The sequence below is a fragment of the Indicator indicator genome, chromosome 4 (genome assembly GCF_027791375.1).
Source record: "Indicator indicator isolate 239-I01 chromosome 4, UM_Iind_1.1, whole genome shotgun sequence".
Lineage (NCBI taxonomy): Eukaryota > Metazoa > Chordata > Aves > Piciformes > Indicatoridae > Indicator > Indicator indicator.
In genome coordinates, this window is record NC_072013.1 from 11,461,053 (window position 1) to 11,481,259 (window position 20,207).

The 20,207-nt window shown below is 40.7% G+C and overlaps 1 protein-coding gene across 1 annotated transcript in view; it reads left to right on the top strand.

The window, feature by feature from the left end:
- The first annotated feature begins 941 nt into the window (after positions 1 to 941).
- CSTPP1 (centriolar satellite-associated tubulin polyglutamylase complex regulator 1) overlaps positions 942 to 20,207 on the top strand; it is an 83,584-nt gene continuing 64,318 nt past the window's right edge. The window contains exons 1-2 of the mRNA XM_054400576.1: positions 942 to 987; positions 10,018 to 10,120. Of these exons, the coding sequence (XP_054256551.1) occupies positions 942 to 987; positions 10,018 to 10,120 (149 nt within the window). The remainder of the gene's footprint in view (positions 988 to 10,017; positions 10,121 to 20,207) is intronic.

A 20,207-nucleotide genomic window follows, 5' to 3' on the forward strand; every position in this document is an offset into this window, starting at 1 on the left:
TTTTAGCTCCCAGGATTAAATCCTGGGCTGGGATTTTTTCGAATGGTGGGGCAAGAAATTACCAAATAATTCCTTATCAACTTATAGGAAAAAAGAGCCCAGCAAGCCTGCTTCTAGCCATCTGAAGACATCTGCCTCTTCTGCATCCTTGGGACAAAGGCCATTCCCAGATAAGGAGCCTTTGTGGCCTAGGACTTTTCTTCTAGTTTCTGCTTTCATCTGAACAAATGATGATTCTCTGTGCTCCCCGAACCTCCCTATCCCAAGCACAAAGGTGCAAAGAACAGCAGAGGTGTGCTACAGACAGAAGGACGCAAGTATAAAACTGACAGGGCCACAAAGATCATTAGAGGATTGCAGCAAATTAGAGGAGCAAAGGCTGAAAGACCTGGGGCTCTTGAGCCTGGCAAAGAGAGGACTAAGAGAGGACCTTATCAATGTCTATAAATATCTAATGCGTGGGGGTCATGAGGACAGGACTTGGCTCTTTTCGGTGGTCGCACGCACCTCCCAGTTTCCCTGTGGCTCATCACTTCACTACCTCTTCTCCCTCTGAGGTGGCCCTCGGCCGTAGAGCCCCTGCCCAGACCATTGCCCACCACTCTATTGACCAGAGGCCCTTCCTCGAAGTCAGGTCGCCATGTCACCACGCTCCTCCAGAGACCCCTGCCCACCAGGTCACTCACGGCCTCCCAGCCTCTGACCTGTGCGTTCGGAGCGGGCTGGCTGCGGCAGGCCGCCGTGACTGCGCTCGGGTGGGAGCGGGGCGGGAGCTGGCGGCAGCCGCGCGCCTGCCTGCTTGGGTCTTGGCGCGGAACCCTGGCACCGCGGGGGCGTGTTCCCAGCCGGGCCCAGCGGCCGAGCAGCGCCAGCCTCTCAGCTCTGGCAGCGTCGGGCGCCTTGGAAACGGACGGAAGCTAGGAGGAAGAGGCTGTGGCAGGATGCTGAGTCCCGAACGGCTTTCGCTGCCGGGGCTCGAGTACCTGGGTGAGAAGCGGCGCGGCGGGTCATAGCCCCGAGGGCCCCACGCCCTGGATGTGTTGTGGTCTGGCATGGGGAGGGCTCGGCCGCTGTTGAGGGAGCTGCGGCCTGGCCTGGCCTGGCCTTGCCGGGGACAGGGACGAGCGGCCTCAGGGCCTCGGGCTTGCCCTCTAGCTGGGCTGGGCCGGGTCGGACCGGTCCTTTGTGTCTGCCTCCTTGGCTGGAGAAAGGGCAGCGCCGGGAGCTGCAGGTGGGCGTTGTCGGGCGCTGCTTCTCCGGTTGCTCCCCCGAGGTGGGAGGGCTGCGGGACCCTCTCGGGCGGAGGGAGCTCTCCGCTGATGCCCTGATGCACCGGCCTGAGGGAGGTGAGCTGCTGCCTCCTCCCGTGTCTCTTGCACGGTGTGAGTAGTAGCAAGCAACATCCAGCCGCTCTATGGGAAACCCTAACTTCATTTGTTGTGTTCACAGATCTGTGCCAGCCACCTTATTCTGTGCTCCTTTCCCAACCCTGGAAGGAGTGTTGTTCTTAAGTTGGAATATGATGTGTCAGCTTTTCTTCCAAAATAAGATAATATTGGTCATATTGCCCACATAAAATGGAAATCTTTCAGCGTATAAAGCAGCTGCGCCCTCACAGGCTACATCCTTTTAGGCTGGCTCTAACAGTTTGTGTTCCTGGTTTATGTTCCAGAAAACTGAGGAGCAATGTGATTTGGTGTTACTGTTTCAAACAAAAATAATTAGGATGGACTAAAGTCAATATGATTTTATTTAACTGCTGAAGAGGAGTTGAATTACCAGTAGTGTGCATTTACTATGTGTTCAAGACAGTATTTTTGAGGTGAAGCTCTTCAGCCATTATTTTCTAGGCCAAGAGGCTGTCTGGTAATAACTGTTATAAAGGTATACATAATCTATTGCTTTCTTGCAAAGGAGAGTTCAGAAGTGGCATGGGTTGGTTTGTTCTACATGTTCCACTATGATTGTGCTATTTCTGGTAAGTCAAAATGGACCAAGACTAGAGAAGCACTGTCTTGCAGGGAGGAGACTAAAAGACTTTAGTTTGCTTCGCCTAGCAACAGTGTCAATGAGGAGGGATTTTAATTCATTTTTCACGTATCATAGCACTGAAGTATTTAAGCAAAGGAGTGATATCCTTCATCTTGGAATAGTCTCTTTGTGCTTTTGCTCCTAGGCTGCTGTTAGGGTACTTTCTGCATACTTACATAACTGCAATGCTATTCTGTGTTAAGGAAACTCAAGACAGAAATGAGAGTTTGGTTAGTGCTCTCTTAGGGATGATTTGCAGGAGATTCACTTTGTTAAAGTTCTTATTGCTGATTTCAATTCTGGAGATAGTTCAGGTATTTGAGAACAGTATTACAGTGTGACATGTGGATACACCCTTTGGTTTTGTGCTACTCTATCACGCTATATCAGCATTTTCAACCTACACATTAATAGGGAGACTCATATCTTTTCCAGAGTTGCTCTAGGCTGAAACTTGCAAAATTTCTTTTTTTAATGAGCCAACTAGGGTTTAGGTTAATTTAATTATTTTAAATGAAATAGGCACTTTTACTTGTGTGAAACTTGTCAGTAAGGGTTGAATCACTCAAAACAATCTAGGAAAAATTCTTCAGTTATAAGAATAAACTAGTTTTCTGTTTCACATCTGAAGCTGAGAAACATAAGAGGTGTGCAAGCAGCTTCATTAACGTTCTTAAAGTACACCTCCTTTTATCTCTGAACCACTCCCTTTCCATTTTGTGCAACCTTCAAAAATATTCTGACATTGGGGTCAGCAAAAGACACGTGTGAGCATGTCAGGTTGAGTAGTAATGTATATAAGGGCCTGTGCTGTTTGTCACATAGTATATCCTTCTGTTTAGGTTGCAATCTCTGTTGTCTCTTAGGAGAGGAAAAGTGTCTGCTACATGATGGTATTGTTATTAGCTGTAAATATTACCAGTAACAGTGTTTTTGTCTTTGTTAGACTTTGTAACTTACCAGACTGCTCACAAATCTCATGGAATGAATTCTGTATTGACAGGAGCTAAGTAGTTAAAACCCAAACAAATAACCCTCTCCCAAAACACAACACCCTCCGCCCACCAATAAACACACCTCCCCACATGTTCTCATAAGATGCTTTTATGTTTTCTCTGTTGACCTGGCATTCTGAAATCACCATTCTTTGATTTATTCCATTGTGTGCTTTAAAGTCTTGTTAATATAGTTGTCTGTGGAGTTGTAAGCAATTGTGGTGAGTTTCACTTTCTGTAATTTCATTCTGAAGTTCTGTTGCCTCAGGCTGCCACGTAAGTTATTCTCTGAGTCTCCCAGATCTGATGGCAATGTCTTTCCTGACCTGGAATAGGTAAGCTTCACCTAATCTCTTTTCTCCCTTTTCCTTTTTCAGTATGAAAAAAACCCAGACCAACAAATAAAATAAGTGGCCAAAATGACATTGCTTGCTACTTGCTGCATTACTGTTTTATTTTCTTTTCCTTTTTCTTCCTATTTGAAATGATTCTTTTGTGTTCAGTTTGGATGCTAAGAGGGAAATAAAAGTTAAAGCAGAAGGGAACAGAGGGAGAATTAAGCATTCACTTAAGACAAAAAATAATTGCAAAGCTTTGGTACAGCAGAGTTCCTGGAAAACAAAAATCAGGGCAACATGTCTTATGCTACAGTGATTGTGAAATAATAAGTAGAAGAAAAAGAGATGGCTGATACTCAGTGAGTAGGAAAGAAGTTGGCAGAAAGGCTAGGGTGAAAATAGCCTAACGAGCAGGACTTTTTAAACCATAATTTTCACTAAATAAACAATATTTAGTGTTCAGGGATAGTGATGAAAATATATTTCTCATTTGATGGATGATACTGGAACTACAGTAGGCAAAATGAGGCCTATTTGAGATTCTTTTCCATGCCTTCCTCATTATGGTTTAATAACTGGTGATTGCTCAGTTATTTATAGCAGGGAATGAAGCACTTAGTGTATTGTTCTGCTCATGCAGCTGTCTTCTGAAGCTTCAAATTGTATCCCATTCTCTGTCCCCCCTTTTCTGTTATGGAGAAAAAGCGGTAGATTACTGTAAATTTCTAAACTTTGATTTTTTTCTCTGGATTCTCCTCCCTTCTATTCCCCAGCTCAAAGATGTGCTTTCTCTTCTTCCTTTGCCAGTGTAAATCATCTAAAAATGCAAATACTCTATTAGGGAAGTGGCTTATCAGTAAAGCGTGGGGTTACTGAGTGCCAGAAACATGGTCGTGTTTCCTCTCCTCTCTCGTAAGAGGCCTTGGGCGTCATAATTAGAAAGATTCATGGTATTGGTGCATTTACAGAACCTCCCATCAGAGAACATCAGTCGTGTAAAGACTTTGCAGATACCTAGGGTTTACTCTTCTTCTGGACAGTCTTAAGAAATATGGACTTGTAAAGTCCAGGTGCAATGGTTTTCTTTAACAGCGTAATCAGTGAATCAATTTATAGATTGTTGTTAACTAGGCAGCTGAGCTGAAGCTGAGTCTCTTCTTAGCCTAGGTATTTATTAATATTAAGGAGCTGGTGGTCTAAAAAAGAGAATGCCTTTTAATTTATTTCTTTTTTTATTTCCTGCTCTGTTGTACAGATAGGAGAACTATAACGTAGAAGATTAATTAATTCCTCACTGGTACATAAGAATTTGCTTGTAGAATTGTTAGTTAATTTTGGGTCTTGTTAGACTCGGTCTGATATTTTCTCCTGAAGATGAAAGTTTCATCCCCAAACTCCCACCTTAACTTGGAAGGTAACAGGTGAAATCTGATCCTGGTCTAGGTAGAGTTCCAGGGTACACAGTCCTTCTGTGTTTGAGTATGAATAAAGAGGGAACCATTAAGCCACCTAATACATTATAACAAGCTGAAATGTCTGTGCAGCCTCAGGAGTGCAAACTGGAAGAGAACAATATCATGCTTTGTGACTAATATGCTAATTAATTGAAACAAAATTTAATTTATGGTCAAGATTAAATTTATGACACATTAAAATTAATAAACGTTTATTAATTTTTTTGTTGTTGAAAGTGGTTTTGCAACTGTGAACACAGGAAATGTAGTTATGTTGTGTGTTACGTAGCGTGTATTCCTGAGTAATAGCACATGTCTCAGATCATAGTGTTATCTCTGGTATGACATAGTCTGCTTGTACATCATTACATGTTCTGCCCTTAAAAAAAGAAGATTTTAGGGTCAGTAGGAAATTACACTATGAAACTGCAACACTGGAAGGAACTACAACTGTAAAGTGATTTAGCTTTTAGGTTGATTGTTTTGTTTACGTATTTCTCTTGCTCAGGCCATTCCTTAGTGATATCTGAAGAGAGTAAATCCCTCATGGTGTCTGAAAAGATTAAAAGGAGCATCCTTAAAGACCATTAATGCTGGAGAAACTTTCAGAGTTGATGTGATTTTGTTCTTGCAGTTTGTATCTTTACTAATTCCCTCTTGCATCATTATTGTTTTTATGGTACTGTAAATGTGTCTTTGCAGTGTGTGTAGCGTCAGTAGTTAAGCTCCAGGTTAGAACACATTCTGAAGGGCTATTTAGCTCTTACTTTATATGCTTTCAGGGATTAAAAAATGCCAGAAATATTCCAAATATGTTGGAGCTTGTTATGTTCATGAACTTCTGATAACTGAAATGCATCATAATGTTAATTGCATCAAATACTGTGTATTTTCAGCACTTCAGTTGAGGAGAAGGCAAATAATGAATAAAAGCTGCTCTTATTATCCAGGAATTCCCACTCCTAATTTTTTCAACATATTCAGTTATGCCAGGAATGAACCAGCCACCAAAAAAAAAAAAAAAAGTTCTTATGTGCATACAATACAAATTGTTTTGGTAGACAGTTCATGTTCCAGAAGAGTTAATCAGTAATGTAGCTAGCTGATTTTATAATAATGAAGACCTCTACTGTAGGGCTCTATGCTTCTTTGAACAAGATATGCGATATATGTTTACTACCTGATACCATTTATTCCAATCAAACTCCTTTTTGGGGTTTGGTTGGTTGGTTGGTTTTGGTTTTGGTTTTTTTTTGGTTTCAGGTTCTTTGGCAGACTTTTTACTTCCTTTGCAACATCTGCTGCTATTTTTATTCCATCTTTTGGCCATCCCATGTTTGCTATTCCTTTGAAGTATGACAGGCAGCATCACTTCCTGGGAAGTGTGCTGATATACTGATCTTCAGTTTTTCTTCTCTGCCTTTAGAAAAGGCAAACTGGTTGAAAAGAGAAGCTTCTGATCAATGTAGCATTAGGGAGATGCATCCAAAACTGGGAAACTCAGGTGCAAAAGTAGTATGGTTCAGGTGATTATATTTCAAATAGATGCTGCAGTAGGTATCACATAACTGACACAAATAGTAGTGTGGCACTTCCATCTTCTCTGTTCCTGAGCAGTGCTGACAATAAAAATGCTACATATATGCAATATCATTACTTAAAGATCTGTTTCCTTCTTTCCCAATTTTTGCTTTCAGTGCATGTATTCTGTTTCATGCAGTGGTATTATTTGCATTGGTTTTTCCTTTTCCTTCAAGATTTTTCAAGTGTCAGTGCTTGTTGATACATCTCTAATCAAACCCATGAATTAGTGCGTTGTTTCTTCTTGTAAAAAGACTGAAACTCAGTGGCTTATACAAGGGCTATTTTTTCTACTTTAAATAGGAATTGGGCACACGAGTGGTGATAGGATGTGAGCATGTGAATGTGATGGAATTCCATCAGAGGCCCTTCTCCTAAGTGCCACAGTAGCCAGCTTTGGAGGAACTGCGCTGTGCATACTGCTCCTGATTGCACAGAGGCTCAAAGTGTAACATCACTGTTAGTGGTTTGGTGATAAGAACGAAGATGTTCTGTGCAAAGTTATCTACTTTACATCAGGACATGGGCTGCCCAAAGACTCCTTTGTGAACTTACTGTGTCAGATCCTTCTGTGAAAGCTGCCTAGTAGTTCTTAAATCTGACACTGAAGAGTAGCACCTACCAGGTGAGTGTGGCAGGCACACTTACTGTTTGGGACAATTGTGTGGGATTTCAGGGAAGAGTTTAGCAAAAATGGGTTGCATTGGAAAGTTTGGTGTGAGGAGGGAGCAGACCCTTTGTTGCAATAAGTCATAAATAAATGCTGAGGATGATAAGCTGTTTTAATACCTTCTGTGTGGAAGTGGCAGTATACTGGATTTCGATTGGGAAGAAAAAGGAGTGAAGAGAGCAAGCTGTAATAGCACATTTGCATGAGTGTATTTGGTTTGCATTCTCATTGGCGCTTGCTGCCTTGTTTTTGAGCCTCCCATTGCAATATGAGCAACATGTATACCAATACATGATTATCTCCCTGAATTTTCAAAAAACCTATTAAAATGTATGAATCAGCTCATTTATTTTGCACAGGACTCCAGAGACTTTTAACTCTGCTTGCATATGTAGTAAATGTTCCAGTATGGTTGCAGTGTTTGTTATGGAAAGTACCATTTGTATAAATTATGGAACTACTATTTTGCTATAACCAGACTCCTGGCACTTTGTTGCCTCTCTGGCCTGCTAGAACCTGCCTGCAAATTAAATTTTATTCTATGACTTTTCTGTGTAGGGTAGGATTGATTGGGTTATAAAACATACTTCTTGTACCATTCCATGGAACTGGGCAGCCAGCAAACAGGAAGCCAGAGCTAGAATTTGGTTTGGCAGTGGGAGCTGTGCTACCTGGAAAACAGCACAGCAGCCCAAGAGCCAAGGAAAGAGACTTCTCAAGGAGATTGCAAGTGATGTTTTCCCTCAGTTTATCAGCTTGCCAGTTTCTTCTCTCCCCCACACCTCAACCTACCTTTTGGGAAGCAGGGAGAAAGGTTCTTTGGCAGGATCTTTAGGCCATGCAACAAAAAAACTTCACAGAAATATTGTTTTACTGTTTGAAACAATGACCCTTATATGTATGTACACCTTTTAAATTGTGAGAGGAATGTCTGAAATTCTGTGTTGAAAATTAATTTATTCTTCAGGAGCAGACTTGAAGGTATTTGGTATAGAGGTCAGCCACATTGTCCAGTGTAGCACTGTGGGACCATATCTGTCTATTCCCATAGGCTTTCAGGGGAGTAGTTACTGACGTTAAAGAAGCAAAATTGCAAAAATATGTTTCATTGATAGGGACTGTTCTATGAAAGCAGTATATACTTCCCACAAAGTTTGGAGAATTGTTTGGCAGTTGAGCAGAAGTTTATTGCAGGCTGAGTGGAAGCCTGTCTGCTAGTACCTGGCTTACTGTGGTACTGCTGACAGCTCAAGAGGGGCCTGGGAAGAAAGTTTCAGAGTGTAAGACGGGCTGCATAATGAAGAGGGCAGAAGAATGGGGTGAAATAAAGTTACCCAGTTGCTGTTATTCTGAGCCTATGACTGAGCTGCACAACTCATTCCTCCCTCAGGGGCCACAGGTGCGCAGAACTATTTTTCTTTAATCACTCACATAAATTAAATTTATTCCTTTGCATTAAAATAATTAAATTAAGCTACGCCCTGTATCTTTTAGTACCAGATAATATCGTTGAACCTTTGGCTCACCATTTTGCTATCAGCTGCAAGGTATTTTCCAGGGTGTACTTAACCAATTTTACCATTGTCCTGAAAAGTGTTTTAGGCAGAGAAATCCCCTGATAGCAATCAATGTTCATACATACTTTTAATCACTGTATCCACTGAGAATAATCATTTCCGGGTTGCTCTTGAAGTCCACCTGCCTCACGCTAAGATGAAAGGGACTGCCATGCTGTGTATCAAGTGGTGCAGGCTTGATGCTTACCAGAATATTAAGCACAAATTAAAAGGGTCTGAAGAATGTTGATGTGGGTCTGAGGTTGGCCAGTTGCTGGTGAGGGAATGACGCTGCCAAGTCTGAAGCAGATCGGCAAGGAACAAGAGCAGCCCATGCCTTTCCTATATCCCCTCAGGGTTTTCTCCTGCTCTTTTTAGGACACGACACTACTTGCAAAGGTGCAGTAACATACATGTTTAGGATGGAGGGGTGTGCTTTGGGAACAGGGTTTGTGTGCTTTCCAGGTTAGGAATGGTTTTCCTGGGTTCGTTGTGACTTGTCTTCTGATTGTTGAACTTGTAGATTTGGAAAATCTACTGCTTGGTAGCTGGCACATCACCCCCACTATGCTCTTTATTGCTCCAACTTGGTTTCTAGCCAAAAACATCAAAGGGGCTCAGTGGCAAATCCATGCTGCTTCCTCCCTGGCAAGTGCTTGATATGTACAGAGTCTGCCCCCTGTAGAAGCAGCAAGATGGTTTGTGTTGCACTGAACTCTCTTCGCTTAGGAGTCTTGTAAGTGAATGGCATTCTGTGGTTGGCTACTGGCAGATCCAGCACTTGTGAAATTTCCTGATGTTTAGTTTAGGCAGTTAGTTGAAACTGACAGTTGAATAATATAAGTCTCTCTTGGCATTGAGACCTGTTCCCCACCTGCCACTCCAAGAGTGTTCACTGATACTTGTACGGAAATAGACGTGCTTTTATTTGTACCTCTAGGGGGAAAAATCTCACAGCACGACTGTAGAGCTACTTGGCTTTGGTGAGGAGGGAAGGGTAGGGAACACCTAAAGCTCTGCAGCAGCCTCGTTTATAGAGCATTGGCAATCTGTATAGGAAAGATGGTTGTGAAAGAGGAGCTCCTCTTAAATAAGTATTTTTCAGTGAAGAAGTCTCACAACTCCTCCTCCTATATCCTTCCCTTCTGGAGTCATAAGGGATTTTAAAGAAGGGTTAGCACTGTTAATGACTAATTTTGTGTAGGCAGGAAAGAAAGCTGGTCAAGATTTAAGTCAGAATTTTTCTGTCCGTATCTGAATGAATGAAACCTGCTCTCTGAGGGAGCAAATGCTTGTTGGTTTGTGTAAGGCATACAACTAGGCTGGCCTGGCTTTGGGCTTTGCAGGCCCCTTGTATTCTAATTTCTGTCTCTTACTGTCTTTTATTTGCAGCACAAAGACATGTTCTCACGTACATGGAGGATGCAGTGAGCCAGCTGCTGGAGAACAGAGAAGATATTAGTCAGTATGGCATTGCCAGGTTCTTCACTGAATAGTAAGTACATCAGGATGCTGCCAAAAGGGCCAGCCTGAGGGAGGGCTTTTGGAAACAAGCAGGGTACATGGAGAATGGAGCTAGGCACATGCTGATCATGTTGTGAATGCTGGATTTCACTGTGTTAGCTAAGGGATGCCTAACCATGTTTTGGATATGTTCATGGGTTTCATACAGCTCAGTACTTCTGTTACAAACATTCATGTGAAGCAATCACTTGAGGGAACAGAGCTTTTTAAAAGCATATAGAATCCCAAATTTGGCTTGCTTTGATCAGGACTTCTAGTACAAAAAGCAGAGATTGCTTCTCATTCAGCAGCATTCATTCTTCAAATTCACACCCAGAAAAAGGAACTCTCTTGTGTCCTTGTGCAATTGTTGTCCTATTAGAATGTCTCTTCCTCCTTATAACCTGCGTGAGTCCTTTAATAATTAACAAAATAATTAGCACAGATAATATCTTTGTACTAATTTGGAATTATTTTTTTTTGGGGGGTGGAGAGGAGGGGAGAAGCTATGTGCTGGTCTTCAGTGTTGTTGATGTTGACTTGGCTGATTATGTTTTTACCAACTTGATGCCTTTGTACAATGTCTAAAACTCTTTTGGTGAGTTTCATTCCAGATCTGTGGTAATGCATGTGCTTGCAGTGCATTATGTTTCTCTCTTTTTGATGCACGTTTGAAAATCTTTCCTTGCTTGCTTCCTTTCCTGTAATCTTCTTCTGATGCAAATCAATGAACAGAATATTTCACAACAATCTTGGTACTACAGCAGTGGAAGAGGATCTCAAAGCACAGGAGTAGCTTTCTTCCCCAGCTGACCACAGTTTCAAGCTCTTATTTTTTGTTTTTTGTTTGGGGCTTTTAATATTTTTCTTTTGTTCTTTTTGTTTTCTTTTCTGCAAATCAGTATCTATCTAATCTCCAAATGAGGTCTAACCTGCTAGCTTGACTGATTGTTCCATATATTCACCAGTGACCCAGATGAAGGCATAGAGTTTACCTCAGCAAATTTGCTGATGACTCAAAACTGGGAAGGGTGACTGACACAATGGAAGGCTGTGCTGCCTTCAGTATGACCCAGACAGACTGAAGAGTTGGGCAGAGGGGAACCTCATGAGATTTAACAAGGGCAAGTCCTGCACCTAGGGAGGAATAACTCTGTACATCAGAACAAGTTGGGGGCTGACCTGGTGGAGAGCATCTCTGTGCAAATGATCTGGGAGTCCTGGTGGACAGCAGAATGACCATGAGCTGGCAATGTGCCCTTATGGCCAAGAAATGGTGCATAGGGATGCATCAAGAAACGTGTGGCAAGCAGGTTGAGTTTAGAAGATAATACTCAGTACTGCACGGATTTTATAAGGCAATCAGTATTTCTTGTTGTTGTTTATAAAGCAGCTTAAACTTTCAAAATGGTTTTAAACTATCAAAATGAAAAAAAAAAAAGGCGTCGTATCAGGAATTAAACTCTTACTATTCAAACCCATGAACCAGATACTTCTATGTTCTGAGCAAGTTGCAGGGGTCACTGTTAAGTGAGGGCTGTGGAGAATAATCAGTGAGAGTTAAGTATTGGCATCAAATGAAGGTACAAGCTTTGCACTTGACATGGGAGTCATGATCTTCCATCTGACAGAGGTGAGTTTCCACAGAAAGTAATACTGACATTAGTCAGCTGAACAAATAGCAAGTAAGAGCTTAAGAAAGATAAAGAGCATGATTGCAATGACCTCCACCCACCAGTAGGATTTCTTTACCAAAGTTGAAGGCAAGGTGGCTCCAATACTGACCTTGCTTCTCTGTAGCATTTCTTCACTGAGACATGATAATCATCCTCTTTTTGCTTCCTATTCCTCTTCAGCCTTTGAAAGAAAAAATGGTAATTCAAGATCATTATAACAAACAAAACTGTCATCCTAGAGCATAACCCTCTGACTTGCATGCTGGAGAACATCCTTTTTCCTATTGATTTTCAGAGTGAGATGTGAATTTCTGCAATGGCTCTTTGTTAATACTGAGTGTTCTGTAGGGCTTCAGATGTCTTGAAAGACAAGAGAAGGATGGATTTATTTATTTATTTATGTTAATGAGCAATATAGAACTAGACTTTTTTTTGTTGATGTTTTTTGTTGTTGTTTGTTTGGGGTTTTATAATATATAGTATGTCTGGAGTTTTGCAAGCCAAACTGTCCCTGTACCAAAGCACAAACAAGCTTAGCAATTTTGAGAGCTGGGAAACTGTTTAAGATTTGAAATGTGTGGCTCTTTATTTAAAGTGGAGAATAAATGGTTAATATTATAGGTGTAGGGGGATTCAGAATACAGATTTTCCTTTTATGAAGATGTCATACAGTCTAGTTCCAAGGGCTTAGTGGTGAGCCCTCACTGCCCAGTAGGTTCTGTTCATCCATACAACTATCAACATTTGTTCAGGCTATGATTTGAAGGCTATGCTGCTCTGCTAGCAGATAAGCTTGATCTTGATTTCTTTTTTTTCTTTAATCTCAGTCTCGTTGAACTGAAAGCTAACTTGTCTAGAAGGTTCGTGTACACTTTCCAGTGTTTTCCTTGTTCCAGATTATTCTGAGAGGATTGGCACATGCATCTCTTGAATATGCTGCAATGATTTAATATGAAAAGGTGTCCAGGTTTTTTGTTTGTTTGTTGGTGTTTTGGGTTTTTTTTTCCTGAAGTGTATATGGGATAAAATAACAACTTCTGTAACTGTTGAGAAATAGTGAAGTTAGTGCATCACAGGTGAATGTTAGATATTCTCCAAACTCTTCTCAGAAGGCACATTTTTCATTAGAGTGGTGTTCTATTGACCTCTTATTGCTGGAGAGCAATCATGGCTCACCTCACCATGAGTCACTTCAAATCTTTGTGCCAGTTACAACAAGTATTTTTAGAGCTAATTAAGAAAATTTTGCTGGGGTTTAGCTTACCTGAGTGAAATTTCAAAGCTAAAAACTATGTGTTCGTGTTTCTCTGTATGGATCACACAGACAATGATTGTTTCTGGTTGTTTCTAGGAAATTAAAAGAGGTTGTGTACTGCGCTGCTATCAACAGCCTACCACCAGGACTGCTGATGGCAGAAGGCTGACCTTCCTCTCTTCAGTTCTCCTTCCAGAATATTTTTAATCTTCAAGGATATTTTTTGTCCCACTGTATCCTATTGTTCGTTTATCCCAATCATGTGGACATCTGCTTTCAATGTTGGGAATACCTTGAGGCTGTTTTCATCTGACTCACTCCTGACTGTTAACAGGGATAGAGATCAATCACCCTTCTGCCAATTAATCCATGAGTAAAATTAGGCCTCTCTTAGGACTAGTCTTGATTTTATAGATATGCTGAAATGCTACTGGTAATTGTTCATTATGAACCCAGGAAATCTCTGCTCTGCATTTGAATCTCCATAAAATCTCTTGAAAGCCTTCTGTGTAATTACACTCTAATGCTGCTTCATTTCTTCCAGCTCAACTTTTATGCCAATATATCTTAAAGGGATGAGTTCCTCTTATACATTATTTATCATTCTGTTTTCTTGATCTTTCCTGTGCTGAAGAAAAACAGGGCCCCAACACTAATGGATTTAATCATGCAGAGGGAATGTGCATAACATCCTACTTTATATTTTCTTGGATCTTCAAGGGGGTCTGTGTGGCTTTTTTTTCACTTCAGCTGGAAGAGGAAGCAAAAAAAACCCAAAATACTGACCAAGCAACTTCCTGTTCATAATGTTTGCTTTTCTTCTGAGCTAACCCTTTGCTTGAAACTTTCTTTCCAGGGCTGCTCTGTACAAGACTCTTTGGAAAGCTTGCATATATTAGCCAGTGACAATTTACCCTGGACAGGAAGCTCTTCTTCCTATCACTTTTATAGGTTTTTTAGTAAACCGAACACAAGTGGAGACATGGGAAAAAGCATTCTTTTGTCTGTGTTCTTTGTTCTTCTCCCAAAGCACTTCCTTTTTTGTTTGCTTGGTTGTTTTGGTTTTTTGTGGGGCTTTTTGTTTGGTTTGGGGGGGTGGGGGGGTGGGTTTGGTGGTTTTTCGGTTGTTGTTTTTTGGGGTTTTGTTGGTGTACTGTCTCCCTGACTGCCTGCAAGCTGGACCATGGTTCAGAAAGACATCCTGTTTGTCAGCTTGCAGATGGCAGCACTGTTTCCACTGGGGTGTAGAAACTCATGTGTGAGATTCCCATTTTCTGTAAAGAATGTTTCTTCTGGCTCTAAATTGAAGTGCCCCTGCTGAATCTTATGTTGCAGTTTGATAATATTTACCTGAGAGGGTATCTGTAACATATGTGTTTGGGGGTCAGACGCTGATTTGAGATCTGTCGTATGCCTGGCAGTTCAAAATACCAAAGTCTGCAATGCCTAGAGCCCTGTTTCACACCAAGGAACAGGTGCTTTGTTCAGAGTAACAGGACTGCCAGTGCTATGTACTTTGAGATCTTTGAACAGCAAGATGTTATCAAGGTGAGAAGTATCAACTTATAGCAATAGGTATCTCATTTTCTCTTGCTGTCTGGCTGAGCTGGAACAATTTCTTCAACTCATTCCTTAGGGACAAATATGATACTGTTTTCTTGGGTTTCTCTGGCAATAGCAGTGACACAGGCTTCAGTGTTAGAAAAACTTTTGCCTCATTTCAGTCCTGTACTGCTATACAACATTACCTAAATAAATCTGTAAACAATGTCCTCCTCTTTAAAATAGTCTCAGTTACCCTTGAAGGGGGAAGGGCAGAGGGGAAGGCCCAGCAACAGGATAAATGAGATGCCCATGAGAAATAAGCCACTCACTGAAGACAGCCTTAATTGGCAACTGGAAACAAGCTGAGTTATCTACGTGTAAAGAGGAGAGATTTTTAGAGCCATCAGTTTTTTTTTTTTTACTTCCTCCCCTATTTCTCTGTATGCATGTGGACCGTATCATTGTCATTATCTTGCTGTCATCTGCTCCTCTGTCTTTCCCCTTTTCACAGTAACTTGTTCTGTCTTGTTTGCAAGGATAGTGTAAGCTCTTCAAGACTAACAGTGATACTGTACTGCATGTACTTTACAGCATCTAGCATTGTAGAACATCATCTCTGTGCTTTGTAATATTGTAGCACAAACAGCAAAAAAAGTCATGAGAAGGTCCTTAGGGCTTTGACAGGTTGTGCCAGATTCCCCTTCTGAGAGATGGAGACATTCATTAGAATTTGTCAGCAAGACTGTTTGGGGGAGGAATGTTGGTTTGGGGGAGTTTAGTGTTACTTCTGTGTGTTTTAAGCAATAAGTAGCCTTTAGGAGGTAACAGTACTTTCAGGTTCTTATGTAAAAAGTTGGAATTCACTTTCATGTAATCTTATGACCAATTGCAAAAATAACATTATATTTGTTCCTCAAATAGTCTGAGGATTCCTAGATGCCTTCTGCTCTGGAAAGAAAAAGACATATTCTCTATATGATTGCACTAAGCCCTGTGTTCAGTATGAAGCTGTGGATGACCTAGCTGTGAAGCAGCCCGCTGGGCTGAAAAATATCAGCTAGGATAATGTTCCTGATGGTTCCTGACAGGCTCTTACTTGGGATTCCTTGATCCCTAGGGCACTCCTTAAGAGTGCTGTCTGCCTCCTCTTTGCTCTTCAGTTATCTGTGGAAAGAGAACAAATGTATATGCTCTGACATAGCACTTGTGGCAGAAGCTCTGAGCAGCAGGTTTTGCTGCTAAAGTAAGTTGCTACAAGAGGGACATGTTCAAAGTTTCTACAGAACACATGGATTTGCAGGACTAAAATTGTTGATAAATGTTTTGGGGGAACCTTTAACAGGTACATATTTCTCTCTTTAGAGTGTTGCTAATGAACACAAAGCCCTTCTGTTAAAATCTAGTTGTTGCCTTCCAGTCTCACCTCTACAGAGAAGAGCTGCCAGAAGAGCTAAGTCTCTTCTTTGTATCTAAGTTTCTCCAACTCATGTGAGAAATGGGATTTCAATCCCTCCTGTCTCTATGCATTTTGTATGAGAACTGTGGAAGATTGAGGGGTTATGGATAACTCTGTTTATTTGTGACCAAATATATGTTAATTTTGCCCACAACCTGCCGATCTGCCACATGAAGCGTGTTTTTGTTATACAAATCCTTAACTGCAGGAACAGCATTGGTATTTTCATCTGGCAGGCCGGATCTATGGATTCCTGATTTTTCCCAGAGTTATTTCTTTATAACAAACATTGCAACAAGTCCTAGCCCGACAAATATGCTGATTGGGATGACTGCTGTTGAGTAAACAACTGGAAAAATGCATATATTAATGGGAATAACACAGTGATTCCAGTGTAGTTTGTACATGTTGCCAATATGTAGTACGTAGTATTTTCTTCCCACATTCTTGAGAATCTCACAGGTGACTGGATGTTCAGATGAGTCCAAATCCCCCTTGCAAATAAGTACAGAGGAGGGAAAAGGTTAAGAAGGGTTTTGATAAACAAGACAGTCCTGGACCGCTTGTAGCCAAAATAACAATGTAGAATTGAATGTGAAAGACAATATTTACCACTTGATGATATCCACCACGCAGGAAACTTAAAATACTGTTTTGGTGACAGAAAAATCTATACAACTTGCCATAGCATATGAATGTTAGCACTTGTTAGCATCTCATCAGCACAGGGTAGTTACTTATCAATAATCTTTCATGCACTGAGTTGAGCTGCACTGTGCTCTTGCTGAATGAACAGAGGAAATCACAATTTTTATATGCAGTGGGGTCACATCGTGATGCTTCTAGTATGTATTCACTGGTGTGTGTTTGCCCACTTCTTTCCTATTCTTTTACATCATGGAATTACATGTTTGTCGTCTTTGTCACAGTATCTTTACAGCTGAGTATCTTATGGAGCCCTTACCTAGTCAAGTGTATTTCTGTTCCTTCTTGCAGCCTTTAATTTGGAAATGCAACACATTTGTCATGAAGTTGAGCTTCCTTTAATGATGATTCAAGCCAATTGCATGCAGGAAGTGTTGATAGCTAATAAAACTGAAAAACAGACATTTGAAATTTTCCAAAAGCCCAAGTCCAGAAATCTGGCAAATAGTACAACAATTAGGACTACATGGATCTGAGTTAATTGTGTTTGTGCTTTTTCTCTGGGCTGGAGTTGAATGTTCTTGTTTTAGTAGTACATCCTCTGTCTAGTTTTAGCTTTAGCGTAATTGTGTCTGTGCTTCCAATTCTTTTATTGCTTTTCATCATAGCTGTTAATGTTACTAGTACAAATTTGGAGATGTATATGCAATCCCATCTGGGAGATAAAATCAGACTTTTGTGGCATGCTTCAAATGTGTAAATTTATTCTTGAAACAAGTTTGGATAATTTAGAGAGAGAGGGAAAAGGACAAAATCGTAGAGCTTGCTGGAAATTGATCTCTCTGATCTCAATTAGAAGGTAATAGACTTTGGTTATGTGCTTTTGTGGTATAGTTTTCCTGTTCTCCAGACCCATCCCACTGTCTACATTTGGTAGTACAACAATATGGATACACCAATCATTGCTCTTCCGAAGAAAATCTTTAAGAAGCCTCCTATGTGTGTGCTTTTTGTAATTATTTTGCCATAACTCATTTTATCAGTGGTCATCATATCCTTTTTGGAATGCCACAGATCTTTTGGTTTAATTTTACTTTCTCCATCACTCTGTGGTACTGGGTAGTTCCTGCCTTATCCATGTTCTTTCAGTTCTGATCACAAATCTCTGCTCTGTTTTCATTTGTATTTTTGCAGAAGTGAAAGGGCCATCAAGGCAGGTGGGTAAACTGTGGCAATCTTACATTGGCCATGTTCCACTGGAGACAGGTATGTAGTAGAGCTTACTGTTAGAGGTGAGATCCCTGTTTGACAAGCATCTTTCTTCATCATTCTGGAAAACCACTTGACTGTGCTTGCTGAGTTACTGTGTTGGAATGTATAGGAAAAAATGAGAAGGATAAGTAGTGACATATCCACAATAGATGTAGTGGGAATATTTGCAGTCTTTCACATACAATCTGCAATGTGTGTGTATAAAGCAGTAATCTCTTTATATGCTTGGTCCCTTGCTCTAAGGATTGGATTTCCTGTAGCTTCTGTAAGTGTTTTGAAGAAAAGGGGTTTGGTCATGTGAAGTTGACACCTGGGATTCAGTGAAAATGCACTGGAGAGTAGCAGTTTGGAAAAACATAGTCATGTAGGAAGTTTGGTACATATTGGGTTTTTTTGTCTTATTATATGGGCTTTTTAATTATTTTTAAGGATCACAAGGCATTGTGATTGTTAAGGATTTAAAAAAACAAAACAAAACCAAACAATATTTCCTCCAACACAATTTTTGGTGTCTCAAGCTGTAACAGAACTGCTATTGAATACATGTTAGCTTCATCAATAACTACCTTTCTCATGAGTATTACCAACTCATACAGTTTAGTTTTGGTTTTAGTGAAAACGTTTGGTGTGAGTCTAGGCTACTATATCACAGAATGTTAGGGGTCTGAATAGATCTCCAGAGGTCATTGAGTCCAACCCCTCTGCCAAAGCAAAATCACCTAGGGCAGGCCACACAGGAGCACGTCAAGGCAGGTTTTGAAAGTCTCCAGAGAAGGAGACTCCACAACCCCTCTGGGCAGCCTGTTCCAGTGCTTCATCACACTCACCATAAAGAAGTTTCTTTTCGTGTTGAGGTTGAACCTCCTGTGTTCCAGCTTTCTACCCTTTGTTCCTTGTCCTATCACTGGGCACCACCAAAAAGAGACCATCACCTTCATCCTGACATGCTATATAGGAGATCAGTTTCAGAGGAGTTCTTTGTTTCCACCTATCAAAGCTTGCACTGCTTTATTCCAATTTAATACTAAGTCTTGAGGAATGCTTTATTTTTCCCAGGAAGATCTTTAAACAAAAATAGATCAGATTTTTTTTGGTGTTGGAAGGGCTTTTGTTTTTGTTCTTAGGCTGTAAGATGTGGTGTCACAGACAATCTTGAGGAGCATTTCTAATAGCCTTGCTAAGAATAAATGTGTTCCAATAAGGACAAGACCAACAACTCTAAAATTTCTCCTAAACTGGATATGCCAAGCTGTAAAAATCAGCAAATGCCTGCAGCAATGGGATGTGAGAAGATCTTGTAATAGGATTCTTTATCCTTGACAGGACGAAATCCCATAACTGTCTCTGCATCCCCATGAACAGCAAACTGCTGAAAGTGTTGTAGCTTACCTGAAATAGATTTTTAAAAGTTGGTTTGTCTTCTTAAAGAAAAAGGTAAATATCTAGTTTGTAGAATCCTGGATGTCCTCAGAGAACCTGAAACTTTCTGTGATATGTAGTGTTGAAACCATACAGATTCCAGAATATGTTAGCCTTAGAGGCTTGCAGAAAATCGATGCTGTTGCATATCTTCAGATTAAATGGACAAACTGTAGCTGGTCAACATTCTAGCCAGGCAATTGTGAGCACAAAGTGGTTTAGCTAAGCAATCTCTAAATGCAGAGTTAGCATGAATGTCAAATGATGAAGCTTCATCTCTGTTAAGGAGTTTTGGCAAGTTTTATTTGTTGCCGTGATGGAAATATTGGAAGTTGTGCAGTCCTTGATGTGCTATGGTTCTTGCCAAGGCAACTGAATAGGTGAGAGAGCAGCAGTTATAAATAGTTTTATTCTTCTGAAATTCTCCGGTCTAACCGAGACTGAGAAGAGCAAACATGGGAGCTGAATGCGTGGTGCTGATGTTGAATCTCTTTGAAACAGTCAGGTTATCTATCAATAGTTCCTGGATCACCACAGTCATAACATGATGTTGTCTTTTTGAATAATTAAAAGCAAAATTTCTCCATGTTTAGTCTAACATGGAACTGTCTTACAATAAGAGACACAGCTCTTACTCGTGCTTGTATTTTGGCCTCAACTTTCCAAGAAACCAGTTTTCCTTCACTCAGCAGTAGCAGTTACTCAATAATTTTCAAATTCATACTCCTTCTTCAGTGAACATTGACATAAGTTAACCAAATCCATCTCCAGCCAATGTCAATTCCATAGCTACTTCCAGAGTTGCAAAAAT